Source organism: Neolamprologus multifasciatus, chromosome 7 (assembly GCF_963576455.1).
Source record: "Neolamprologus multifasciatus chromosome 7, fNeoMul1.2, whole genome shotgun sequence".
Classification (NCBI taxonomy): Eukaryota; Metazoa; Chordata; class Actinopteri; order Cichliformes; family Cichlidae; genus Neolamprologus; species Neolamprologus multifasciatus.
In genome coordinates this window covers 33,830,158-33,855,176 of record NC_140445.1, presented here as the reverse complement: position 1 = coordinate 33,855,176, position 25,019 = coordinate 33,830,158, and the positions used below count along the sequence as shown (strand labels likewise).

Genomic DNA, 25,019 nt, shown 5'->3' with positions numbered 1-25,019 from the left:
CCTGTAATGATGTGCCTTCCTTGTCTGTAAAGTTTGTTTTTAACTAATGATCATTTTTTGAAATTAGTTTGAACTGTACGGCAGATACAGTGCAAATGAAAAAGTTACACCTATAAAAGGCAAAACTCTGCGGCCCTTTCTGGTCCCCTCCACAGAGTTACTATTCTGACCATTTACATAATTTCTCTAGTCTTTTGATATGTTTTGTCACGTCGGCTTATAGATTTCAGCAAATGTAAGTTGTCTCACTCAGACAGCTGCCGTATGCTCGTCTGTGCCCGGCGCCACCCTCTATTACACTGATCCCATCTAATAGCACTGTGACTGTCGCATTGTCACTTCTCATATTAGCCGTGATTAAAAATTCATTGCCAGCAGCTGTTTATTGCATTTTTTTTCACCGGGAACCCTAATAATATGAGAACTTTTGGGACGTTTGTCATGTTAGCGGTGAAACCTCACATATGTGTGCTTCCTAGGGATAGATGACATTCACTCAAAGACATTGATGCTTTTATCATTTTGCTTGTAATTTATGTCAAATTAATTTGTGGTAGCAGGAAAGAACCCATCACACTCAGCCAGTGTGCTTCCAAAAATGTCAAAGGTCTCCTATAACATCTCATTTGCTGTAAAGTCAGTGTGTGAGTAAGAAAAAAGATCAAGATTTAATAACAAGCTGAACTTTCTTTTTCAGGGTATTCAGGGGGCAACAGGCATTAGCGGTCCTCAGGGCGAGAGGGGCCTCGTTGGATTCCCTGGTTTCCCAGGAGCCAAAGGCCAGCCCGGCCCTAAAGGCACTGAGGTACAGTGTGTAGCACTGTGGTTAAACCTATTCATGGAGATCCCAGTGTGATACAGAAGCTGTGCGCAAATTCAGCTCCGGCAGAAAAGTCAGTCCTGAGTTTCAACAATCTCGAGTTAACCTCCAGAAAAATAAACTTTTTCATGCTACAGTTCAAAAGACTCATAATAAACACAATAAACTATGCGGCATGGTGTTTGCCACATCTTAATATTGTATAACATGCTCTTTTATCTGGAAGCATGCCTTTTGAAAATGAAAAAATGACATGCGCTTCACTGACTTTATATATTTTCCACTCAGGGCATCGATGGCGAAACTGGCCTCCAGGGAAAACAGGGCAGCCGTGGGTTAAAGGTCAGTGATGATTTATGTGTCTGAACACCACAAAATGTCAGATGACTTCATATGTTGTTCCAAACGTCCAATTTAACTACGTAACAGAACTTCCAGTGACCTCCTGAATGTAAATTTGGTGTCAAATGCTCACATCCTTCAGTCCACACAATCAGTCACTAATGTAGTTTCACCACCATATAACAGCATAGCTAACGATAAACAGAAATATGACTTATTTCTGTTCTTGTCTTTTTTTTTCTTTTTTGTGTAATAAAAATATAATCTGTGATTTTAATATGATTTAGATACAATTGCCACAATGCTGACATTGTGGACAGCTGATTGAGATGATTGAGTCATTGTAGTCACTAATATCTTTAAAGGGAAACAGAGGACCAGATGGACGTGATGGCAAACCAGGACCCAGGGGGAACAAGGTATTGAACTCCTAAAGATGTTTGAATACACACTTTTTTTGTTATCAAGTTCATATATATGTCAATATTAATTCATTCATATTAATCTGTTCCTTTTGTTTTCCCAGGGTTTGACCGGACAAAGAGGTCATCCTGGCCAACCAGGCCCACCGGTAAACTTATATTGTAGCTTTGGTTAGAGTAAGATTTGGCAGCTGGGGGGACGATAAGATCTGGTGTAGCATTTCAGGGTAGGGAAAAGAATCACTTGGAAGTAAGGCATGTAAAAATTTATATTTATTTCATTTCAATTTCAGTTTTATTTTATAGCGCCAAATCACAACAACAGTGAACAAGGTGCTTTATATTGTAAGGTAAAGACCCTACAGCTTACATGTGCTGCTGCTATTGTGCTGTGAGGGTTACAGGTGTTGTGGAGTTACCTTTAACCTTTAAATAAATAAATATGATGTTAAATATGACTGTGGTGTGATTGAGACACGGCGGGTCCATAGATTGGTGTTCAGAGCCATCTTTATTTTACTCGACTGCGGCTGGCAGCCACACACATCACACCACGTTCACAACTTTTACAACTCTCTCCCCAAACTCTGATTCCCCGTGTTTAACAGGGCGGGCGTGATTGCAGATGCCGTGCAGGTGTGTCTGCACAGCACCGCAGTCCACGCCCCACCACAATGACAAACCTGAACAAACTTCAATTTGTTTCCAAGTCATTTCATAAATAAAAAAAAAAAAATCTTTAGCAACACATCACATAAAGATCCACTATCTTATTAAAAGAAAATCTAGCATGATTAAGAAGCTTTAAATTTAGGTTTTTAAAACCTGAACAGTCCTTTTGACATGAGCTTCTTTACGTTTAGCTTGCACACTCATTGTGGTGCAAACTGGACAGATATTTTTTTCAAATATTCAAATCGTTTATTTTAGCTCTGCTTTGGTTTTGCTAGCCAGAGAACTCTGCTAGGATGGGATCATTTTCTGAGTACTGACCAAGTATGCTGCCAGCTGGAGGCACCTCCAAGCTGCAGCAATCAAAAAATTAATTCTCTTGACAGTATTATGTATTAAACTGCTTGTCAGATTTGATTATTCAAAACTGCAAATGCCAGAATGCAGTTCCAGGTCATTCTGGTTCACTTTAACCCTGGGTTAAATGTTCAAATTGCAAAAATAAATAAATAAATAAATAAATAGTATATTTATTACAAATATAAGCCCTCAGTAGCTGCATAGAGTTGCAGTTGATATGTTTATAAACTATATATTTATCATATAATCTGTATCTAAATTTCATTACAGTCCTCCATACAAGAATTGATTTACATTATTTTAAAAAGTTTTAGCATTAGAGGATTGCTGAATTTAATTAGTCAAATATACCTATACAGTAATCACATATTCTTTTGTACTGTTCAGTAATATTCGGCTGAGCTACAGCTTGCGTTTGTGAGTCTGTATGTGTTTCTCTCCATCTCCTTTCAGGGTTTGCAGGGGCCACCTGGAACAGAGGGAGCAGAAGGAAAGCCTGGTACACAGGTTCCCATTCTCTATCATATTTCAATCCCATCACCTGAAAATGCTGCGTGTGTGTTTTTGTGTGTCTGCATTTCATGTACTCCTGTCTCGTTCTGTATTGCAACAGCATGTACTGTATTAATCAGTGAAATACTTAAATATATGAACTCATTTCACAAACATTTTATCACTTGGGTTTAGACCCAAGTGATTGTCTTTTATAGGGAAGAGACACGACAATGCACATTGTGCACTTTACAACTGTGTGACTGCTGAATACAGATTTTAAGTAGTGATGATGGATTTGCCCTCAAACTGTCAAAACTGACTCCCAAGCTGAGGGGAAGGTGTCTAATAATTGTTGGGGTAAACAGCAGGAGGCAGTCTTTGTACAGCACGGTAGTACTGAAGGAAATAACTCCCTGTCTTGTTTGCTAATCTCTCCGACTGATCCCATGTAAAACATGTATTTGATTGTAATGTACACAAGAGCTACACAGCAACACATTTGGCTCATTATAATCAGTATTTTAATTTCTGTATTTAGTGTAACTGCTTATTTTTTCAGAAAATGTGTAGGAGTGCATGATTAACGATGCGTATAATTAAGAGACTGAACACTTGTACTTTTAATGACCTCTGCTGCCGGGAAAAATTGCATTGTTGGTATTTTCTGTCTCTGTTTCAGGGTCTCTCAGGTGCAGCTGGTGTTGCTGGTACTAAAGGACCGATGGTAAGGCCGTTAGCCGCAGGATGACCTCAGCAGTACATGACATCATTCCTTAAACCTTGCGTTGTTGGCTTTTTGCCACATCCTCCAGGGTTCAGCAGAATAAAAACACATTATTACCATTTTTACAAGGCAGCTCAGGATAAAATTACAGATGGTTCTATAAATTCATGAGAAGGCAACAAATACTTAAAAAAGTGAAGTTTTAACAAGACAGAGCAGCGCTCGCTACCGGCCCGTTAAACATATCAGCTGTGTTGACTTAGTTTTCAGCGCTGCGTTGGCTGGTCTGAGTAAGTATATTTGTGTATGTATCACAAGGATAATTACTCATAGTTAATGTAATAAATACTCACTCTTTTGCAAATGTTTCTGGACTCACTGAACCAATATGTGGTTGTTGGACATTTTCCAAAGCCATGAACATTACAAAAGCTTATCTTATGTAAAGTGGGATAGACCTGAGATGAACTTTTCAGTGTGACTTGGAGCACAGGATACCTTTGATTGTCATGTGATCTGGTAAATATGTTATTGGGTAACCTTAAAGCTTCAAAGCAATTTGTGATGACCAAGTTGCTTCTAGTGTGTCAGTCAATAGAAATAGAAAACATTCAGTCTGTATTCTATTTAGTCTCAAAGACACCTGAAGTATAAACTGTATGTAAGCAGACATTAACTCTGAAAAGTCGATGTGGAAGAGCCTTCAACATGCATTCTTTCTAATGGTCAGCAGGGGGCAAATCTGGCTGGAAAAAAGGGGGGCAGGTAATATAAAAGTATATGCTGCTCACTTTATGACCTCATTAATCAGTTTCCTCATGAGTTTACAGTCTCAGTTAGGGCTGTGCATATAATTGTGTATAGGCAATAACAATATCTTAAAATTAAACGATAATTTTTTGTGTCTGTAATTCACACAACTGCTTTTTTGCTTTTGAACACTCATGATTTTTTCTTGCACTTCTGTTTTTATTATTTAATTAAAAATAAACACTATAAAATGAAGTTATAAATAAATTTAGCTGATGGTATTTTTTATACATAGTGCAACAATAATCATGAGGTGAAAATGTAATTTAATATTGTGAAAGCCCAGTCTCAATCACTGGTTTTAAGTTTTCGTCAAGGCAGAACGTCATGAAAAATTATGAAGCATAATTTCCCTCATGTTACATTTGCCTTGGGGAAAACCTGGAAAACCTAAATTTTTGTTCATGCCTAACAACATTATTGTGAGAGTGTCCAATGAACTTGCATTTTTGTTGCCTCTGAAATGGTTGTTTCAAAGACAGGTACCAGGTCTTCAACCACTCAATGTCAGTTGTCTTCTTTGAAATGAGCTTGGTGGTGCACACGATGATAAATCAGCAGTGAGATGGAGCCAGTCTGCTGTCAATTTGCTATCAGTATGTGAATGAATGGGGTCAACTTAGCAATTACATGCAATCTGTATAAGATAAAAAGGCCAAAAAAAATGTATTGTGATCTACATACACAAACAGAAGGATGCTGTGGGATGGCGATTTAACAGCAAAATTGCATATGTGCACATACACTCTACAACCTTATTTTTATGAAGGACTATAAAGAGAATACAACCAGTTGGCAACCAGTTAAGTCATCCCCTATTGCAAAGCAGTGCATACACCGGAAACTGGTGTTGGCAGTCTGTCTACATTTATAAATTAGAGGATGATTATTTGCAAACCGGGCAGCATGGTGGCATGGTGGTTAACACTGTTGCCTCACAGCAAGAAGGTCCTGAGTTCAGTTCCACCATCAGGGAGGGGTCTTTTTCTGTGGAGTTTGCATGTTCTCCTCGTGTTTGCTTGGATTCTCCCCAGGTACTCTGGCTTCCTCCCACTGTCCAAAGACATGCAGTTAGTGGGGATAGGTAATTAGAAACTCTAAATTGCCCATAGGTGTAAATGTGAGTGTGAATGGTTGTCTGTGTATATGTGTTAGTCCTGCGACAGACTGGCGACCTGTCCAGGGTGTACCCTGTCTCTTGCCCTAAGACAGCTGGGATAGGCTCCAGCACCCCCCCCCCCCCCCCCCCCGACCCTGAAAAGGAGAGAAAAGCAAGTGTATGAGAAAAATTTTCCCCAAACCTTTCCTACAAAATTAGAATTGTCTAAAATGTTTGTACTGTACTTATCTTAAATGTGCTTTAAGATACGATTTTCCTCGCACAAGAAAGCTGCCAAATCAGCTGAGAAAACATGTTTTGTAATACCAGTTTCCAAGAGTCCAAATAGCACCCTTTATTCATAATAAATGTTGGGAATCATCTCATGAATCCCTTTTAATGCAACTGCCAAGAAACAATTAAATCCTGTATTCAGCAATCATTAGCAAAATGCTGAATCAGCCGATTTAGAGTAATAGTATAACAGCTCACTGCACATTATTTTGTGTTTGCACTTTTATAGGTCATCAGTGCAGTTCTCCTTGGTTCTTTGCCCATTCTTCATTACGTCTTCTCCTTCCTATTTAGGGGTTTCAAGGAATTCCTGGAGTGAGAGGAACAGATGGTGCACCAGGTTCTGCGGTATGCCTTTGTTTTTATTTCATTTTGAGAGACAGAGCACTGTACCTGTGTACCTGTGTAGAGTGTAGAGGCTTGATAGCCTGGAAAGACTTTGTCATTGAAAGGATATAGCTCAAAAACTGTATGAAGGTATTATCTAATCCCTTGGTTTTTCATGTAAAGTGCGCCTATTATTAGGAATGGGTATTGATAAGATTTTCACGATTCCGATTCCATTTTCGATTCTGTTTAACGATTTGATTCTTTATCGATTCTTTTTAAAAAAGGAGAACACTAAGGTCAACTAGCTTAGAACTTTGTTTTATATCTTCTCTTTGAACAAGATAGAAATTTTGGAGTAACGTGGCCTTACAAACCCAACAGTGAGATCTTAAGAGATCCACAGCCTACGGCTCTTCAATGGGTCCCCGGGGAAAAAAATTGTAAATGTAAAATAATAAAATAAATATTCTTCTGTAGCAATAACAAAGTATAACATAAATTATTCTGTAGCAATTACACAAGAATATCCAGTAATGTCCCTGCCTACAATTAAACACATTCACTTACCGAAAATCGGGGGCATCTGCTGTGGCAATGGGTGCAAACCTTTGACCACAAACTTAGTCACTGCTCGGTGACATTCGTCTATCCTGGCCTGAAAGGAGACGCTACCGGTAGACTGCAGCGAGAACTGCCAGCATCTGAGCCAGACTCTGTCTCTCTCATCATGGTCACCTAAATGCACAGTAATGGCAGGTTTTGTAATAAGGCAGATCGCGCTAACATAATATGCACTGTTAGTTGATTATTTACCTGCCGCATTAACAGGAGAGGACGTGCAAACGTTACCGCTGCTGCTGGGTTGAGATTCACGAGTCCGGAGCGGAATTAAAAACATGACATTCATTTAAGGTCATCGTGTGTTTTGTGAGCAAATGCTTTTGCATATTCGTAGTGTTTCCTCCCTTAAATGAAATATCTACTTTTCAAGTATTGCAAGTTTCCCTGTTGTCATCCGTTCTCGTAAAGTATAACCAAACTTTTGAGCGTTTGAGCCGCTTAGGCGCCGTGTTTCCTGCCAGGTAAATGACACTCTGCAACATGGTGACGTCATTCGGGGCAAGTGGAATCGATAAGGGAATCGTTTGCAAAAATGGCAAACAATTCCAAGGAATTGAAACAGTGGGAACCGGTTCTCAACAAGAACCGGTTTTCGATACCCATCCCTACCTATTATGCTCATTTCAGGTCGATTTTTTATTCCTAGACTACTATAGCTGCTTTGCATAGTTATTGGGATGATATTCAAACTAAGCTTAATATATTGCAGCGATATTGAGTAGCTGGTATCATTTCCTGAGAAACAGGAAACAACTGTGTTTGCAAAAATGTCCTAAATTTTACCCTGCAAGATCAGCAGCATCCTTGTTTTTAATGTTACTGTTGTCATGAAGGTCATGACATGTAAATCACACTGGCTGATAAGATAAACATTTTCTACCACGTCTTAGTTTTGATTGATTCCTTGTTGTTGACATATCAGGGGCCAACGGGGAAGACGGGGCCTCCAGGCTCACCAGGACCCCCAGGAGAAAGGGTGAGGCTGCAAATAGTAGTCATGACCTCTGTGATATCCGTCTGCAGAGAAGGTTTTTTTTATGTTTTCTTGTGTTTTGAATGTGTTTCTTCAGGGCTTCACAGGGAAGCCAGGGTTGGAGGGACCTCAGGGCCCTGTAGGCATGTATGTAAGTGATTCTTCTGCTGCAAGGAATCCGCCTGCATTACATTTCAAAACAAAATATATGTACATACAGTATATAAGCAGCACAAGTTTAGCATAACAACTAGTAAAAGTAGTAAGTAAAATTTATTTATATAGTACTTTTTAAAACAGGAAGTTATTTCAAAGTGCTTCACTTGGGAATAAAAGCATATCAATCGAAACAATAAAACAGCATAAAGAAGGTATAGTAGCATATCCAATAAAAGAGTATACTACACATGAATATTACCTAAATGCCTGTCTAAGCAGATGTGTTTTGAGCTGTTTTTTAAAAGAAGCTGTTCCACAGTATTAGAGCCAGGGTTTGAAAAGCGTAATCCCCCTTTGTTTTCAAACGGGCCCGTGGAATGGTTAGAAGACCACTATCAGTGGATCTAAGTATCGGTTTGGAGAGTAGGGTTGGAGAAGCTCAGTGATATAAGTGGGGGCCTCACCTTGTAGGGACATGAATGTAAGAGTGAAACTGACATCTATGCCCAACCGGAAGCCAGTGCAAGTATTTTAACACAGGGGTGATATGGGAGAATTTATGACTGTGGGATAAAAGCCCTGCTGCGGCATTTTGGACCACTTGGAGGCGATTTAGGGAAACCTTAGGCAGACAAGAAAAGAGTACGTTACAGTAATCTAAACAAGAGGAGATGAAGGCATGGACAAGTATCTCCAGTTCGCCTTTGGATACAATAGTCCTGAGTTTGGCAGTGTTTCTTAAATGAAAAAAGCAGGAGCGGGTCACAGGCTTGATATGAGCGTCAAAAGACAGAGATTCCGAGCGGTAGCTTTTATTGAGGATGAAAAGGACGCAGTCATTGACTAATTTGGGGCTTGATGCTCTCTGGGGCAATAATCAATCACTCAGTCTTGTTCATCTGCAAGAAATTGTTTGTCATCCAACCATTAATCTCTTTAAGACAGTCCATTAGAGGGAATAATTTGTCTAATTCCCAGGGTTTAAAGGAGATGTATAATTGGATATCATTTGCATACAGATGGTAGGAAATAATTTTGAAGCTACTAATGATACGGCCTAAATGAAGGATATATAATGAAAACAATAGGGGGCTTAGAACCGAACCTTGCAGAACTCCCCATGACAATTTAGCTACAACTGTGCGAAAGTTTCCCACCAAAACTATGAATGTTCTATCTGCCAGAAATGAGGCAAAACAGATCCCGATATCCCCACTGGAGATGGGTATCGTTTAGGTTTTATCCGATACCGGTGCCAAACCGGTACTTTTGAAATGGTGCCGGTGCTTAAATGGTGCTCGAACCGGTGCTTAAAGAATGGAGAACACAAACTTTGTCCAAAAACCTCTCATGTTTAGCTGTTTTTTTTTTTTTTGTTTTTTTTGGGGGGGGGGGGGGTTGTAAAAAGATAACAATGTTAGGCTTTTCTGCAGCTATAGGGCATTTATGGCATCACTCTTGGCTGGAAGCAGTGCTTAAACAATGGAAAAAAACACAAACTTTGTCCAAAAACCTCTCATGTTTAGCTGTTTTCCACTTTTTCTTTGGTCATTTTAGCCTTTTTGGCCAGGGTGAAGGGAGTATCTGCCATCAAACAAGAAGACAGCCGCATGTAGCTATGATGATGTTTGCTAGTTCACCTTACATGCATTCATTTAATAACGTGGTTAGCTTACTCAACGTAAATTACACACAACAACATTAAGCTACTCACGCAGAGAAGAACGGCTGCTGCTGCTGCCATCATCATCCGTCATCATTTCTGCTACACTGGCAGGGCTAGGGGCCAGGACTCTCCTCTTCGGGTTTTTGGGGGATGTTGTTAACTCCGGGTCCGATAACAGGCACCACCCCGCAGTAGATGTGTTCGGTGCGAGGTCTCGCAGCAAGCTATCAAATACGGTGCATTTCTCGGCTTTTAAAAAAACGTCGCCAGGTGTTTCATCAGATTCGAGGAGTTACCTCCTTTGCACAGTATCACCTTAAAGCACTTGTTGCAGGCTGCTGAGTTTGCATATTTTGCTGTGAAGTACAGCCAGACTTTGACCGCTTCGCCTTGGGCATTTTTAATCTGTAGCTCTGCTCTAAAAGAACATACGTACCTGGGCCCGCATACTACGCTTGCAAAGGTAAAATGATTGGCTAGAATCCAAAGTGTATGACATCTCAGGAAAAAAAAAAGCACAGAAATAAAGCACCGAAATGTGTGCTGCTTTTCGGTCTGGTTACTACCGTTTACCCATGGGTACTACCGGTACCCATCCCTAATCCCCACCATATGATTTAAGCGGTGAATTAAGATCTGATGATCAACGGTATTGAAGGCCGAGCTAAGGTCCAATAGGACAAGGATTGAGCAATCACCTCTGTCCGCGGCCATCAAAAGGTCATTTGTGACTTTGAGGAGAGCAGTTTCTGTGGACTGTGACTTTCTAAATCCCAACTGAAGGTCATCAAGAATGTTATGTTTCTCCAGTGCCTTCTTTACTTGGGACCAAACGACTTTTTCTAATATTTTAGAAATGAAAGGAAGTTTTGAGATGGGTCTGTAGCTTGACTGAAGAGTCGGATCCAGGTTCGGCTTTTTCAGCAGAGGTTGAATAACACCCTGTTTAAAGCACCTGGGGACAGAGCCAGACAGGAGGGAACAGTTTATCAGTGTGACCACAGAGGGGCCAATGGTGTCAAAAACTGTGCAAAATAAAGAAGTAGGTAGGACATCAGCTGGACTTATTGAGGGTTTCATTTGGGTCAGGATTTTTTTTTTATATATCTTCTAAAGAAACTGGGTGAAGGGATTCCATAATTACAGGGTGTGGAAGATCGTGGTTGAAGGGACTATCTGAGGGAGCTAAGTTTCCTCTTAGGTCACTGATTTTGTCTTGGAAAAATCTTAGAAAGTCATTGCTGTCCTTATCTGAAATGACAGGTGTACACAAAGTATGTGTAGACTATGTTATTTACTGTACTGTGAACCTTAGGATTTCTTTTTCCTACTGCGAGGCGTTTAGAGAAATAAGTGGCTCTCGCATCTTTCACCATGTAGTTGAAGGTAGATAGTAGTTCTTTTAGGTGGAGCTTATGAACCTCAAGTTTTGTGGCTTTCCACAGGTGCTCAGTTTTACAGCCTAAAGCTGCGGATAGCTTCTGTGAACCAGGGCAGGGATTTGGTAGTGCTGCCTTTCCTGATTTTAAGAGGAGCCACTTTATCTAGAATTTTTTGACATTGCGAATTAAAGGGTCAGTAATTAATCGTGAATGCTTCACATTAACAGAGGGCAGTGTATCAGAAATAAAGGAGAGATCAAATAAAAGATATTTATGATCACTAATAAAAATGGCAAATGGCAAACTGGACCGATATCCAGACCCACTAAGAAATTCAGAAGCAGTGTGGCATGATTTGTCATCAACATGGACATTAATATCCCCCAGCAGAAGGATTTTATTCAGCTTGATGGTGGAGGATAGAAAGTCCACTAAGAAACTCCTCGCTAGTGCCAGTGGTCTATAGATTGAGATCACGTGGAAGGGATTATTCTTGTTTATCTTCATCATCTGAATCTCAAAAGAATTAAAAGAAGAGGTCTTCACCAGATGACAGAAAAGGGAGTTTCTAGCAATAACAGCCAGCCCACCTCCACATCCTGAAATCAGTGGTGTGGTCAGACAAATACAGACAAATCTGCAGGGCACAGTTCATTAAAATGAGCAAATTCCATATTTCGCTGCCAAGTTTCCATTAGGAACAAAAAAATCCAGGTTATTCCTAATAAAAGGATCATTGAGGACAAATGCCTTGTTTGAGATTGAACGACAGTTTATAGGGTCATCTTAATCAGCGAGGCTGAAACATCTCTGGTTAGATCCTGAGAGGCTTGGCGCAGGTTTGCCCTGCACAATCCCAGGGACTTCTTACCTTTTATCGTAAGCCGTGGGACAGTAAGACGGTCCTTATGAAACTCGTGTGGAGAAGCCGTGCATTCAGCTGGAAGTCCATTTTAGCTAAAACATCCAATGTTGGGAGCCTCGAGCAGGATGCTAAATCAGCGGTATTCCTATATTTCCATAATCTCACTTGGATGCTCGCTCTCCTTCCTCGCTTCCTCCGGCAACTTTTTGTCGGGGAACGGCAGCTCCGGTTTCTGCCTGACACAAGCAAGCATGGGAGGTTATCACATGGCGCACACACAGGCGCCATCTTGTCTGAAGGTGACTGGCTTGGCTCTGAAGTATATTCAGTCTTTTCAGTGTATTTTATAGCTTTTCTTTGATGAAATGTCCCCATCAAGAGAACCTTACTCTGTCACCACTGTTGCTTAATTGCCTTCAAAGCTCTGTTTTTACTTTTCATCCAGTACTTATCTGTGTCATTATGTAACACACTGGCATAATAGGCACCATGTGGCTCATTTAGCAGGCTGACTTCCTGGCTATTATTAGCAAAAGACAGCTCTTAGAGCTTCTATATCTGAACTTGGGTAGGATAGGTGATCAACATCTATATGGTGTATTTTTGAAGATGAAAGATCCTTTTTGTAATTATTCTTTGCTGAAACATTCATGACCAGGGAGCACCATTTTATCAGTAGATGGCCTGAAATAGATGTCTTTTCATATTTCTTTTTGTTTTTCTTTGTTATTTCTAAAGAAAGAAATCTGTCGCCATGACTCTTTGACCTTACATTTTTAAAAATAAATGTGTAAAATTACAGAAAACCATAATTTGATCGCTTTGGTGTAGCATGAATAGCCACGGGGGAGGTTTTATCAGTAGGAAAAGCTGTAAAACCTATGAACATACAATTAAAAACCCAAAATTTCTGTTCTCTTTCACATTTTACGAAGCCATACAATTAGCCAGATTGTAGTCTTTGCCTTATGTTTGATATAGTGGTTAAAATTGGTATTACATGAGAATACAGCTCGACCCTAGTTGGACTTCAATTGAACACAATACACAGATGTTTTGGGAAGAAAGTCACAGCTGTTGTGTGTAATAGCTTTTATTCGTTTTGAATGATTTCAAATATGCGCGTGAATATTGTAGTATATCCTGAAATAAAATAATTAATCTTTAAATAATTATGGTATGGCGCTAAAAGCCTACAAGAGCCTTCAGCTCCATATTTGCTGAACTGATAGTAGTAATAATGTGTTGTGTCTCCCTCTGTCATTAGGGTATCCCAGGAACTGTGGGAATGCGTGGGCCAACAGGTTTCACAGGACCGAGGGTAAGATCATCCTCCTGACATCTATCTCACCTTGTTATTTTTGATATAAGAACTGGACAAAAGATGCTGTTGTACATACATGAGTCGGTATATTGTGTTAAGCGTGAGGGACTCAGCTATGAAAAGGGCAAGCGAAAGATTTTTGACTAGAATATTTTTGACATTTAGTTGGGTACAGAAATGTTCTGTTAAAGCTGTTAAAATCTTTTGATTGGAAGTAACTTTACAGCTTCAATTATCAGAAACAATCACAATAAAATAATTTTTCTTTTTTCTGCACCAGGGGGAGCCAGGTTTACGAGGATTACCCGGTCCTGTTGGGAAGCCTGGACCTCCAGTAAGTGTCTGCAGTTTATTTTTGCTTTTTTATTTCCTAACCTTTAACCCCTGGGAGCTATTTGGGGTATATGAGGGGTAGACTGAGTATTGTAAAGCAGATTAGATTAAAGCAGAAGAGATTGTGGGGTCACACCAAGAAGGGGCTGGTAAATAAAATAGACCGATGAAATGTGCAGCTGGTCTACAGGGACTGCCAGTATATGGAGGCAAACAAGTCAGAGTGATTGATTTTACTGAGAGCTCTGGAGGAAAATCTAATGGCGAAGTAAGTGATGTGGCAGGCTCAGCTGAAAGAGGACAAATAAATTGTTCCAATCACTGTCTTCTCGTCTGGCCACAACTGTACACATCAAATACCAGCTTAATTCTTCAGATAGGTACTCCTCTGATCTTCCCTGTTTTATTGTTTTTTTCTGTAATGGTACAAAATAATTACCTCAACTTGACTCATATGTTTTTTTCAGTTTTGGTTAAGTTGTGGGAGAAAAAACAAAATCTGTGCTGTTCTTGCCAAAGTTTGTTTACCCTATAAATCACTGTCGGTCTTTTTGTTGGTTAGATTTAGGAATAAGAAGGTCCCTTGTGCATGGAAGGAGTTAGTTTTAAGTAGTGGAAGTGAAACTGTTTTTTGAAGCTGCCAGCACTCCATGCAGTGTCATTGGAGCCACTTTTTACTTACACAGATGGCTGCCCAACACTGCAGTGAAATCAATCAATCTGTCATAGAGATAAGGCAGCTTGAGCTCAGTTTGAATGCTAAATAATGTCTTAAACTCGTCATTGTTCCGCATCACTGAAGGCATTTAAAGCTGCACTCATCATGGGAGAGAAAAACCCAGGTTAAGGTTCCAAAGATTATCAGGCATACAAATGTTAGTGTTTTATTCTCAGTGAGAATAACAAAATACAAGTAAACAAACCAAGGGGATGTGTCAGACAGAAGATATTGTGTTTTTAGATAAGTTAAAAAAAAAGTTAACTTAAATTTTTAAACATGTGCTTTTAGGTCAATTACAGGTCATAAAATCATTAAAGATACTTAAAGAACTTAATATCCTTTAAGTGTGTTTCGTTTGTATTGGTGTTACACTAGCTTAGCTATGGTTAAAGATTCAGGACAGGTTGAAACTGAGTAACCTAAAACACATCTTTACAGCCAGAGATCACTAAAATTACAGTTTAAAAAAAATCTTCATCTGCAGATAACAGTTCATCTTTACAAATCAAGTAATAGAACTAGTACAATGTCAGTAAATCATAAGATTTTACAGCTTGTGTGAACTTTCTACAATTTTGGAGAAGTGCCCACATAAAAATGAATAAATAAATAAGATAAAATAACAATAATTAAATATAAATACATAAATAAGATCACACTGTTGATCACCTAAGACATCAACAATATCCAGTTTTGTAGGTTTAACATATTTTACCCAATTATCCCATAGCTGATCAACCACAGAAAGCAACCAGTGTGATGTGAGTGTTTTTAAACATGCAGATATAAGGAGCTTGATCGAACTCTGTTTCCTTTTTTTTAGGGTTTGCAAGGTCCTCCTGGAGAGAAGGGACCCCGGGGACCACAGGTGAGACAAATCCTCACAAGGTGGTTTATCTTATATTTCGGTTGTAAGTGTTAAGTTTCCGGTGTCTCTGTGAAATATCACTTTGAGAAACCATCACATTAAACATCATAATTTATAATAATAATAAACTGAAAATAAAAAAGGACACAAGATGAATAAGTATTTCTGCAAATGCAATTAAACACTGATTTAAAAAATCAGAAATATCCTTCTTTTGTTTTCTCGCATTTGATGATGATAATTATGATGATGATGATGGTAAATGGTAAATGGCCTGTATTTGTATAGCGCTTTACTTAGTCCCTAAGGATCCCAAAGCGCTTTACACTACAAACAGTCATCCACCCATTCATTCACACACTGGTGATGGCAAGCTACATTGTAGCCACAGCTGCCCTGGGGCGCACTGACAGAGGCGAGGCTGCCGGACACTGGCACCATCAGTGTCCGGCAGCCTCGCTATACGTTGTATGCCTAAATTAGAATAAACTGAAAGCTAAAAAGAAGAAAAACATTCCAAAGAGCCTCACAGAATTGCAGTAAATATTTAAAGGCAATTTAGCATGAGCACTAGCATCATTACTCATTATAATAGCCTGCTGCTAAATTGGGATGATCAGTGTGATAAGCTGAACAAAGCATGCCCAACAAGATTCGATTTACAGATATTTTGCTAATAGTATATTTACCAGAGCAAACTAAAAACTGTCGGAGAGATAAAATGAGGAAATATATTAAATAAGGTCACAAACTGACAGATTTAAAGGCAATTTAACATTATGCTAAAATTATTTTCAGAGCCATCACAGCATAACTTTCAATTCTGTGTTTCTTAACAACAAGTTGAACTGTTGTTGTTTCTAACAGGGTCGTCCAGGAGATGACGGCTTCAAAGGGATACAGGGTCCACAAGTAAGTTTGAGTTAAATAAAGAAGATTGCACTCTGCATTTTCATTTGGGCAAATTGTGTTTGCCCGATCTCACTCACTGCTTTTTCCTTTATTTAACGTGGCATGTTTAGATTAGGTGTTGAAGAATATGTAGTTCTGCATGCTGTTGAAGGTCTGCCTAGAAAACAAAACCAGTCTGCAGTACTTACTATTCAAATCTATGTTTTTGCTGATCGTCCCGTCAGACTTGTTGATGAAGCTATTTTGGTCAGGCTCACTGTGACTCCCACAATAAGACAAAATAAAACTAATCATTTAAAGATCATCTAAAGCTCCAGTGAATGAGATGCAGCTGTTGTAAGCTGTTACTGCAGGGAGGGAGCTGTATTTCCATAAAACTGAGTATGCTGTATTGACATCACACAAATGGGTTTTAATTGATTCATTGTTGCTGATTTCCCTGCAACCCGTTCTTGTATTATATTACTCACAATCCATGAAAACAATCATCACAAAATGAGTATGTTACCAGTCATTTCCTCATCGACGTGCTCCAGCGTTGCATAAAAACAGAAGAAGTATTATTTTGCAATCGTTTGCATTTGTTAGACATGTATATAGGCAAACGGGCAAATATATTGGTTTAAAATCTCTTTAAATTAAAATTGATTGTATGTTATTGATGAATTGTACACATTAAAGAGAAAAAATGTGTTGTGATTAAATTACAGGATGTGCTTCAGGAAGTGTTTATTGCAAATTAATGAAAAAAATAATCAGTGAGCAAAATAGTGATTGTTTTTATATTAGACTTTAAAAAAATAGCCTAATTGAAAAAGTTTCAATTTGTATTCTTTTTTCTGTCATTTTTAAGGGTCCTCCAGGTCTACCAGGTCCTGATGGGGCAATTGGAAAACCCGGACCAATGGGAAGCAAAGGGCCTCCAGGACCCCAGGGACCACAGGGGCAGGCAGGAATCCCAGTGAGTGGGTACCTACCATCGACTGCTGTTACCTCATGTTGCATGGAGAGATAAATGTCCATGTTATTTGTTTTTCAATACATGTAAAATCTACTGAATCATCACAAGAGTGCATAAAAGCTGACGTGCATGTCTGTTGGATCTGATCAGGGTCCGCAGGGTGCTGATGGATTATCAGGGGAACTGGGGGAAAGAGGACCTAAGGTAAATTACAGTAAACTCCAACAGTTATGTAATGTAAATGTTTTATAATGACAATCTCTTATTTCTTCCTTCATTAATGTTCAAACACTGAAACTTCCAGGGTTTACCTGGATTACCTGGAGAAGCAGGCCCCATGGGACGGCAAGGACAGCAGGTTGGTGTATTTTGTTGTGAAGCAATTAAAACTTCTTAGATCTGATTTCTTCACTTACCTCTCCTAACTGCTGGGTCTCTGAAGCCAGCTGATCAATACTTAAGGCACTTTTATCTAATCTTATGAGCTTTTTCCTTATTCTGTATATTAGATTTAAAGAAAGTGTGTAGGAATTATTGACACCTGGTAGTAAGATTTGAGCTCAATTTTGTTTGCCTGTGACTGTGTTGAGTCACCATAATATCCATTGATGAGATAACTTGAGACAGATATTGATAAATTCTGTTTTGTTAAAAATGTATGTATTTTTGATTAGCAGAGAGATTTTCAGTCCAGAAAAGGTTACAATGTTTTGTGCGGTCACCAGCAACGGTTTTGCTTCGTGCTTGTAAAGAGTACAATAAAATTAGCGTTCTCAAATTTCTCTTGCAACGTCACAACTTTAAGCTGCCGTTGTTTTGTTGGTCCATTTTGTTGGAATAACTTGGCAGTGCACCATGGCAAGCTCCATGAAAGAGAAATAGCTTTTATATTATATATTATTATATATAATGTACACTGATTAATTAAACACTAAGTCACATTCATGGTTCATGCTTGAGTAGCTATAATGACAGAGCCTACAATACAACCCTTATTGTAATTGTTCCATACTTTGAACATAAACTATGGGGTGATTAAGGCCCTGTTTAATGCTTATAAAGAAAATATTATTTTTAATTGGCTTTTTTAATTGCTCCTTTTTTTTTGCCACCAATTAGTTTTATGTTTTTCTATTAGAATGTTTTAGAAACATTTTTTTAAGTTTTGCTGTTCTATAAAGCAGTTTTCACATTTTTCATCAGGGTCCTCCTGGCCACACAGGAATCGAGGGCCCACTTGGAAGGAAAGGAGACCAGGTCAGTGGTAACAGGACCAAAGTTGTATACCCCAAATTATAAACCTTGGACTCCATTATTGAGGAAACACTTGAAATAAAATGTCTTTATTCTCATAACAATGTCAGAGTCAGACTTGAAAAACACTTCTGCCCAATCAGAATTGTAAGTTACAGTGGTCCCTCGCTATAACGTGGTTCACATTTCGCAGCCTCGCTGTTTCGCGGACTTTTCTGTGTGCAGTTTTCAATTTTTTTTTCTTTACAGCGCATTGTGTTCTGAGTCCTGATTGGCTGTAGATCATTGTCAATCAATTTCGTGCCTTGTGTCCAGTACAGTACAGAATGCGTTCAGCTTGTCAAATTTACATAAATCTTCGATTGGTAGCAGTGTGACTCTGAAGTGCTGTACAGTATGTTTGTTTTCTCCCCGACAAACACGACAATGTTGATGAAACTTCATCACCTGCGGGTGCCTTTTTTTTCATTCTATAATACTGCACTTATTTTTCTATGAAGGTTTGAACTTTGAGAGTGTTTAAGCAAGAGAAAAAAGTGTGAAAATGTTCATGTCTGTCTGAGAAAAGTGTATAAAGTGTGTAGTGAGGAGTTTACAGTCTTAAAACATCTGTAATAATTGTAAAAAATTAAGTTGGCTACTTCGCGGATTTCACCTATTGCGTGTTGTTTTTGGAACGTAACTCCCACCATAAATGAGGGACCACTGTGCCTTGTATTAATCAGTGGCACAGATGAACATTTTCTCTAATTCTTTTATTGCAACAGAAATTAAATTCACAATAAATGCGATACCTCTGTAGCTGCAGTAATACTCAGCGCCTGTTCATTAAATGCTCCATGCTGAGCAACTTTAAGAAAATGGAACAGTCTGGTCTGGGTACAGGAACCTTAAATGTGGAAGTCATTAAACTACTTTTTCTTTTGGACCTCATGAAGCCAAGGAGACTTTGTTTAGTGATTTAGAACAGTCTGCAAGGGTCCAAACGTTTGATAACTTTTTAGCCTCCAAAAGCTTGATATCTGACTTTCCTACACTTTCCTGTTTGACAGGGGGATTTAGGACCTTGTGGGAAACCTGGTTCTAAAGGGCCACCAGGAGAAAGGGGGCCTCAGGGGGGAAAAGGCCTACAAGGACCATCTGGACCAGTCGGTAAAGAGGTAAGTACAATTATCTTTTGTTTACTTAAATTATTTCAGGTGTTGAGACACATGTCCAGCTGCTGTCTCTTAAATAACAGAGTTGTTGTACCGGTGGTGATTCTTTTTTTCCAGAACCCCATTTCCTTTATTGAATCCTACAAGCATCCTGTCCAGAGTGTATTGTTGTGCAACAGATGTGCTTTTAATTATTGGTAAAATTAAATTACTCTCAGCTGAAAATCTGAAGGTATTTGAGGTCCTTTGTTTTTTTAAAAAAACTATAAAATTGGTTTGAAAAGCATTAAACGCCCATTTGTGGTACATAAAATGTGGAATTCCATTTTCCTGATACTGTGGTAATGACAGTACCTATTTCACATTGATTTTAAGGTTTTGAAGTCTTGATTTTATGAAAGAGCAGAGAGAGACCGTGTGGCTCGTAGTTTTTGTAATCATTTCAACAATGACATCTTTTTAAATCTACATTACACCCTGAAAGCACCATAAACAAAACAGGATGTGGCAAGATAAGTATCTTTTAATAATCTTTTTGTTGTCTGCAATACAACAGCGTTATTGTTTTTTAACAAAGTGAAACCTGATATCTAGTTCAGCCAGCTCGAACTGTTTCCCATTCAAACCTCACTCTCCTTCCAGTTTGATGGTCTATTTAAGCAGAGAAAAATCTCCTATCCTCATGTTTTAACCATTCCACCAACCCGGCTTTTGGGCTCGGGGGATATTTTCCTATACCTCCCCATGTCCTCATAACTATTTGCGAGAAGTTGTGCTTGAAAGCTGTAGGCCAAACTAACTGTATAATCTTTTCAAACATGAGTTTTCTGACAGATCTGATTCTTTATTACATGTAAAACATTGCCTTATGAAGAAGGAAAATATGTTGGTTTTACCTCACTGTAGGCTTCCTTGATGACTGAACCATTAAGTTACTTCTGTTCCCTTATCTTCTTCAGGGGGATGTTGGACTTCCCGGTGAAGTTGGAGATCCTGGATCCAAGGGGGAGAAGGTAAGCTTCAGTTTAGTTAAAAATACAATATATTGAACAAGCAGGCGAGTTCTCTCTGGGTGATGTTTGCAGTTCCGGTCATGCTGTTGTTATTGTGTGCAGGGTGAGCTGGGACCTCTTGGTTTGTCTGGTCGAGAGGGTCCCTGGGGACCCCTCGGAGAAAATGGTGACAGGGGTCCAAAGGGGGAGAAGGGCCACTTGGGACTGATGGTGAGAATATGTGTACTCAACAGTTCTGTGGAAGTTGGATGTTACATTTTAGTAACACTACCCACATTTCCTTCAAGCTTGTTCAGTTTCAAAACACCAACAGTGAGATTTATTAGAGCAATTTTTAAGAGCACTGAAATGCAAAAGGGTGACACAAAGGACAGGTTATCTAAGATCTATCACTGTAATTTAAACAATTTAAACTGTAAATTAAACAAAGAACTTCATTCAGATTTATTAAAATCATTGGAAACTGATGTCTTCCTCTTGAACAGGGTGAACCAGGACTGATGGGTGAACTAGGCCCTGTGGGCCTGCCTGGGTTACTGGTGAGTTGAATACCAGAATGTAGAGTATTGATGCTTTTGATATGCTGCTTAGAGTGCTTTTTGAATTAACCTGTATTGAATAGTTTATAGCTGTGACTGATATTTAATGACACACAGTTGGCTTTTTCCCTCACAACTCTGCAGATTGCAAACTGATGTTAATGTGCAGCTTTATTGTGCTGTGATTCTTTTCTCATTTCAGGGAATGATAGGTCCTCCAGGACGTCCAGGTCCCGATGGACCTCAGGGAGAGAAGGTAACAAAACAGTTTCTCTTAAGAGTCACAGTGCTGTTAAGATTTATATAGTACATAATTCCAAATAAGAATTTTAAGAGTGCCCTCTAAGAATGTTTTTTCACGACATTTCAGCAAACTTTTGAAGTACTTTTCATTATGCACAATGAAGTCAAGCCTAAAAGGAGGCTCAGACTCAGAAAGACAGTTCAATTGGTTTATTTTTACTGTGATGCGGGGTTAATGGACGAGTTGTAATAAAGAAGATGGTCTGCACTGGCAGGCAGGAGTTAGGCAATAGCTGTAGGCAGACTCGTTTCATCAGTCAGGGATAATCTGAGGCTCAAACCCAATAGTCTAGCAGCTTGATGAACGCCGTTATTACTTTGGTAGGAAAAGCCAGCTTAGACACACAGCTGCTCAGTAGAGTTACTGAAGGGCAGGTGTGAATGATCAGTAGTCTGCTGGAGGGAATGAAGCCTCGTACCTGGACACACAAACATGGAAAGAGACTAAGGACAACAAGGGGAAACAGACCTGGCACTAGAGGAACATATATACATGCTGCATCAATGAGTCAGTCACAATTTACAGAATATGTTCTTTCTGAATTTACAGCTCATGTTATTTTCAGCCCAAACAGACTAAGGGCAGGGTAGGTTTACTCACAATATGCTATCTATACACTGCCTCAGTACATTTCACCCCAAAATTCAGTTTATTTGAGTAATGTTGAGTTTTGGAATGGTTAAGCGTACCGTGCCAAGGGGTGGGCTTGTGCACTGTTCAGATGGACACTGCCACAGCACACATCTAGTGCCTGAGCACAGACGTTGAAGATTTTTTTCAACATCAGCTGCCTCTGAGCAGCACAACTGAAAATTGCTGTTAAATAATAAATACATCTATAGGGCCACCCCTGTTTTTCCACAAGTAACCTTAAAGTCAGTAGAATCCTCAGCTTTAATGTGCTTTGGCTCTTCTTTTCTTTTTTTAGGCCAACAGTCATAGTTTAATGAATGAATGATAATTTCTGCTTCGTACATGGTTGGCTGAGAGGACCTTTTCCTTACAAGGAAAAAACTGACCTTTTTTTTTTAATCAACATATTCTTTATTTACAGTACAGAGGCCTGTACTATGAGGCAGGATTTTAGCTGATGAGCATCAGTAATAAATATAGATTCTTAAATGCAACTTTATTCATTATTTTTTTTCCTACATCTCCTTCATCAGGCTGCGGACAACATTTAACCTTTTATAGGGCACTATAATATTTAGTTCCTTCTATGACCACCCTATAAAGCATTATGTAGTGTAAAGTGCTTTGGGGTCCTTAGGGACTAGTAAAGCGCTATACAAATGCAGGCCATTTACCATTCTTTATAGATTTTTAATAATCACCATTTGATGAGTAGGTGACACTCATAGGGATCATTTTCTATGGAAGAACAGTCACATGATCTCTGAAAGTCCTGTTTAGATTGGCCGTATGCTGCCAACACCACCCCTTTCATGTGAACTGGGGAAACGTATTTCTGGTATAGAGCCCAGAACCTGCAGAGCTCTGTTTAAAGAAATGCTTAAGCAGTGATTTGAAAAAGTCTTCATCCATGTCTCTCTAGGGCGAGCATGGGCCCGTAGGAATTACTGGACCGCCGGGGTCAGCAGGCCCTCAGGTAAACTTTTTATTCCTTTTAATATTTTTTTTTAACTTAGTGTGTAGAACATATATACATGTAAAATTAAATTTGCTTTCTCTTTCTCATGCTTCTAGGGGATAATGGGGTCACGTGGTGTCAGAGGAGATCCTGGGAGGCTCGGATCACCTGTAAGTGCCTTCTGGTATCAGAAAGTTGTTTCAAAGTTTCAAACTAATATTTCAGCATTGTGCTACTTTCTGTTCTATCCCAGGAAAAATCAGTCAGTTAAGTGTTTGAGTCAGAACTTTATTTTCAAGTAATTTAAAGAAAGGTCGAGCAGAATACTACAACAGTCAACATTTTTATTATGATCTTTAAAATAAATCATCGCCAAAGTAATTTAATAAACACTTTTGACCACTGAAGTACCTGCAGGTGTACAAGATGTGCTGTGTACAAGAGGTGTACTCAGCGCAGTTCTTTACTTGACCTGGCATCTAATTGTATACAGAATTATACAGAAGCATTCTACTTCAAAATCACATTCTCTTATGTTATCTTATGTTAAATGTAATCAGATTTGAAGGGCAAGGAAAAATCAAAGATGTTACTAATATGTCACGAGACTTGTACCACATTTGTGACTCCTGCAGGGTCCAGTAGGACATGCAGGACCAAAGGGACACGAGGGAAGTAAAGGAGAACCTGGGGAACTGGGACTCAAGGGAGAGCCAGGACCTCCAGGCCCACCAGGGGAGTCGGTTAGTTTGATTTAGGTCTTATATGTATACTCCACTGTATAACATTTATTAAACTATAATTGTGCATTGCCATCTTAATAATATGATTAAATCCAAAAAATGCATCTGTCTATAATATATGACCTCTTAAAAACATCCTCATATTAATATTGATCACTTGTGCAGGGCGATGATGGTCTTCCAGGAATTCAGGGTCCTGAGGCTCTGCCGGGGTTAGAGGTGAAAACCAAACCACTATTTTGAATTGTAAAGACTGCACTTTTCCTGCTTAACAGCCCTGACTTTGTAACTTCTCTTTCTATCTTCTCTTTTCTTTAGGGGCCTCCTGGAGAGGTGGGACCCCAGGGCCTCCCAGGTCCTATAGGTGTTCCTGTGAGTGCAGTTTATAGCATAAAGTCACTATAGATGATGAAAACATGCCAGCTTGTTTAAAATTACTGTTCCTGGTTACAGAGTGTATACACGATGTGTTTGTGTGCCTGAAAGAAAGCCGCTAATGAGGAAAAAAAATTGTTCTTGCAGGGAGTTCAAGGAAGACTGGGACCTGAAGGCAAACAGGGCATGAAGGGGGAGAAGGTACAATTATCATCTGTCTTATCTATCTATTCTATCTCAGCTAGCAACAAGTGCACAAAACACTAAAGAGGCCCTACTAATGTGTTGCACAAAATGCAATATTCAGCTGCACCCACACAGGAAGCATTTTGCAGCAATATGATGACCCCAGAACACAGAAGATGAATGACATTTGATGACTTAAGCAACTATGGGGAAAAAATGATGATTCCAGCAAGAGTCACATGACAGGGTAGTAACCTGGAATGCCTATAATCACCTTTCAGCTTTAAAGTAATGCGCAACAAGTTTCATGAGACATTTGTCTATTCTTATGATTCCTCATATAAATGGACAAAATGTTTATATCTTCTTTACTGTCACCTTTGGGTGCCATATATCTGAGTGTATATACATTCTTGGCTTTTGTGTCTGTGAAGATTCTCAGTCATCCAGGTCATCGTAGTCAAAGGAGCTTGGAAAGAAAAAAGCGTCTGGACTTCTTTAAGTTGCTAGAAGACATTTCACCTCTCATCCGAGCTTCTTCAGTTCTAAGGTCAAATGGTGGAGAGTCCCAGATTTAAACCCAGTGGGAGTTTCCCCCCAAAGAGGGAAAAAGGACCCCCTGATGATCCTGTACCTAATCACATGAGCCAAGGTGTGAAAACGGGTGTGGGTCCCAATCAGCCAGGGTTTCGGGTGAGTTCATT

The 25,019-nt window shown here is 39.2% G+C and overlaps 1 protein-coding gene across 2 annotated transcripts in view; it reads left to right on the top strand.

Annotated features, from left to right (window-relative positions):
* LOC146514632 (uncharacterized) overlaps positions 1-25,019 on the top strand; it is a 112,702-nt gene that overhangs the window by 74,504 nt on the left and 13,179 nt on the right. For both annotated transcript variants that reach the window (XM_085164862.1, XM_085164863.1), the window contains 28 exons: positions 698-805; positions 1,109-1,162; positions 1,528-1,581; positions 1,689-1,733; positions 3,070-3,123; positions 3,791-3,835; positions 6,333-6,386; positions 7,912-7,965; positions 8,060-8,113; positions 13,302-13,355; positions 13,639-13,692; positions 15,236-15,280; positions 16,148-16,192; positions 17,046-17,153; positions 17,304-17,357; positions 17,458-17,511; positions 18,357-18,410; positions 19,460-19,567; positions 20,524-20,577; positions 20,680-20,787; positions 21,063-21,116; positions 21,319-21,372; positions 22,976-23,029; positions 23,128-23,181; positions 23,647-23,754; positions 23,920-23,973; positions 24,073-24,126; positions 24,277-24,330. In XM_085164862.1, the coding sequence (XP_085020988.1) occupies positions 698-805; positions 1,109-1,162; positions 1,528-1,581; positions 1,689-1,733; positions 3,070-3,123; positions 3,791-3,835; positions 6,333-6,386; positions 7,912-7,965; positions 8,060-8,113; positions 13,302-13,355; positions 13,639-13,692; positions 15,236-15,280; positions 16,148-16,192; positions 17,046-17,153; positions 17,304-17,357; positions 17,458-17,511; positions 18,357-18,410; positions 19,460-19,567; positions 20,524-20,577; positions 20,680-20,787; positions 21,063-21,116; positions 21,319-21,372; positions 22,976-23,029; positions 23,128-23,181; positions 23,647-23,754; positions 23,920-23,973; positions 24,073-24,126; positions 24,277-24,330 (1,746 nt within the window). The remainder of the gene's footprint in view (positions 1-697; positions 806-1,108; positions 1,163-1,527; positions 1,582-1,688; positions 1,734-3,069; positions 3,124-3,790; positions 3,836-6,332; positions 6,387-7,911; positions 7,966-8,059; positions 8,114-13,301; positions 13,356-13,638; positions 13,693-15,235; positions 15,281-16,147; positions 16,193-17,045; positions 17,154-17,303; positions 17,358-17,457; positions 17,512-18,356; positions 18,411-19,459; positions 19,568-20,523; positions 20,578-20,679; positions 20,788-21,062; positions 21,117-21,318; positions 21,373-22,975; positions 23,030-23,127; positions 23,182-23,646; positions 23,755-23,919; positions 23,974-24,072; positions 24,127-24,276; positions 24,331-25,019) is intronic.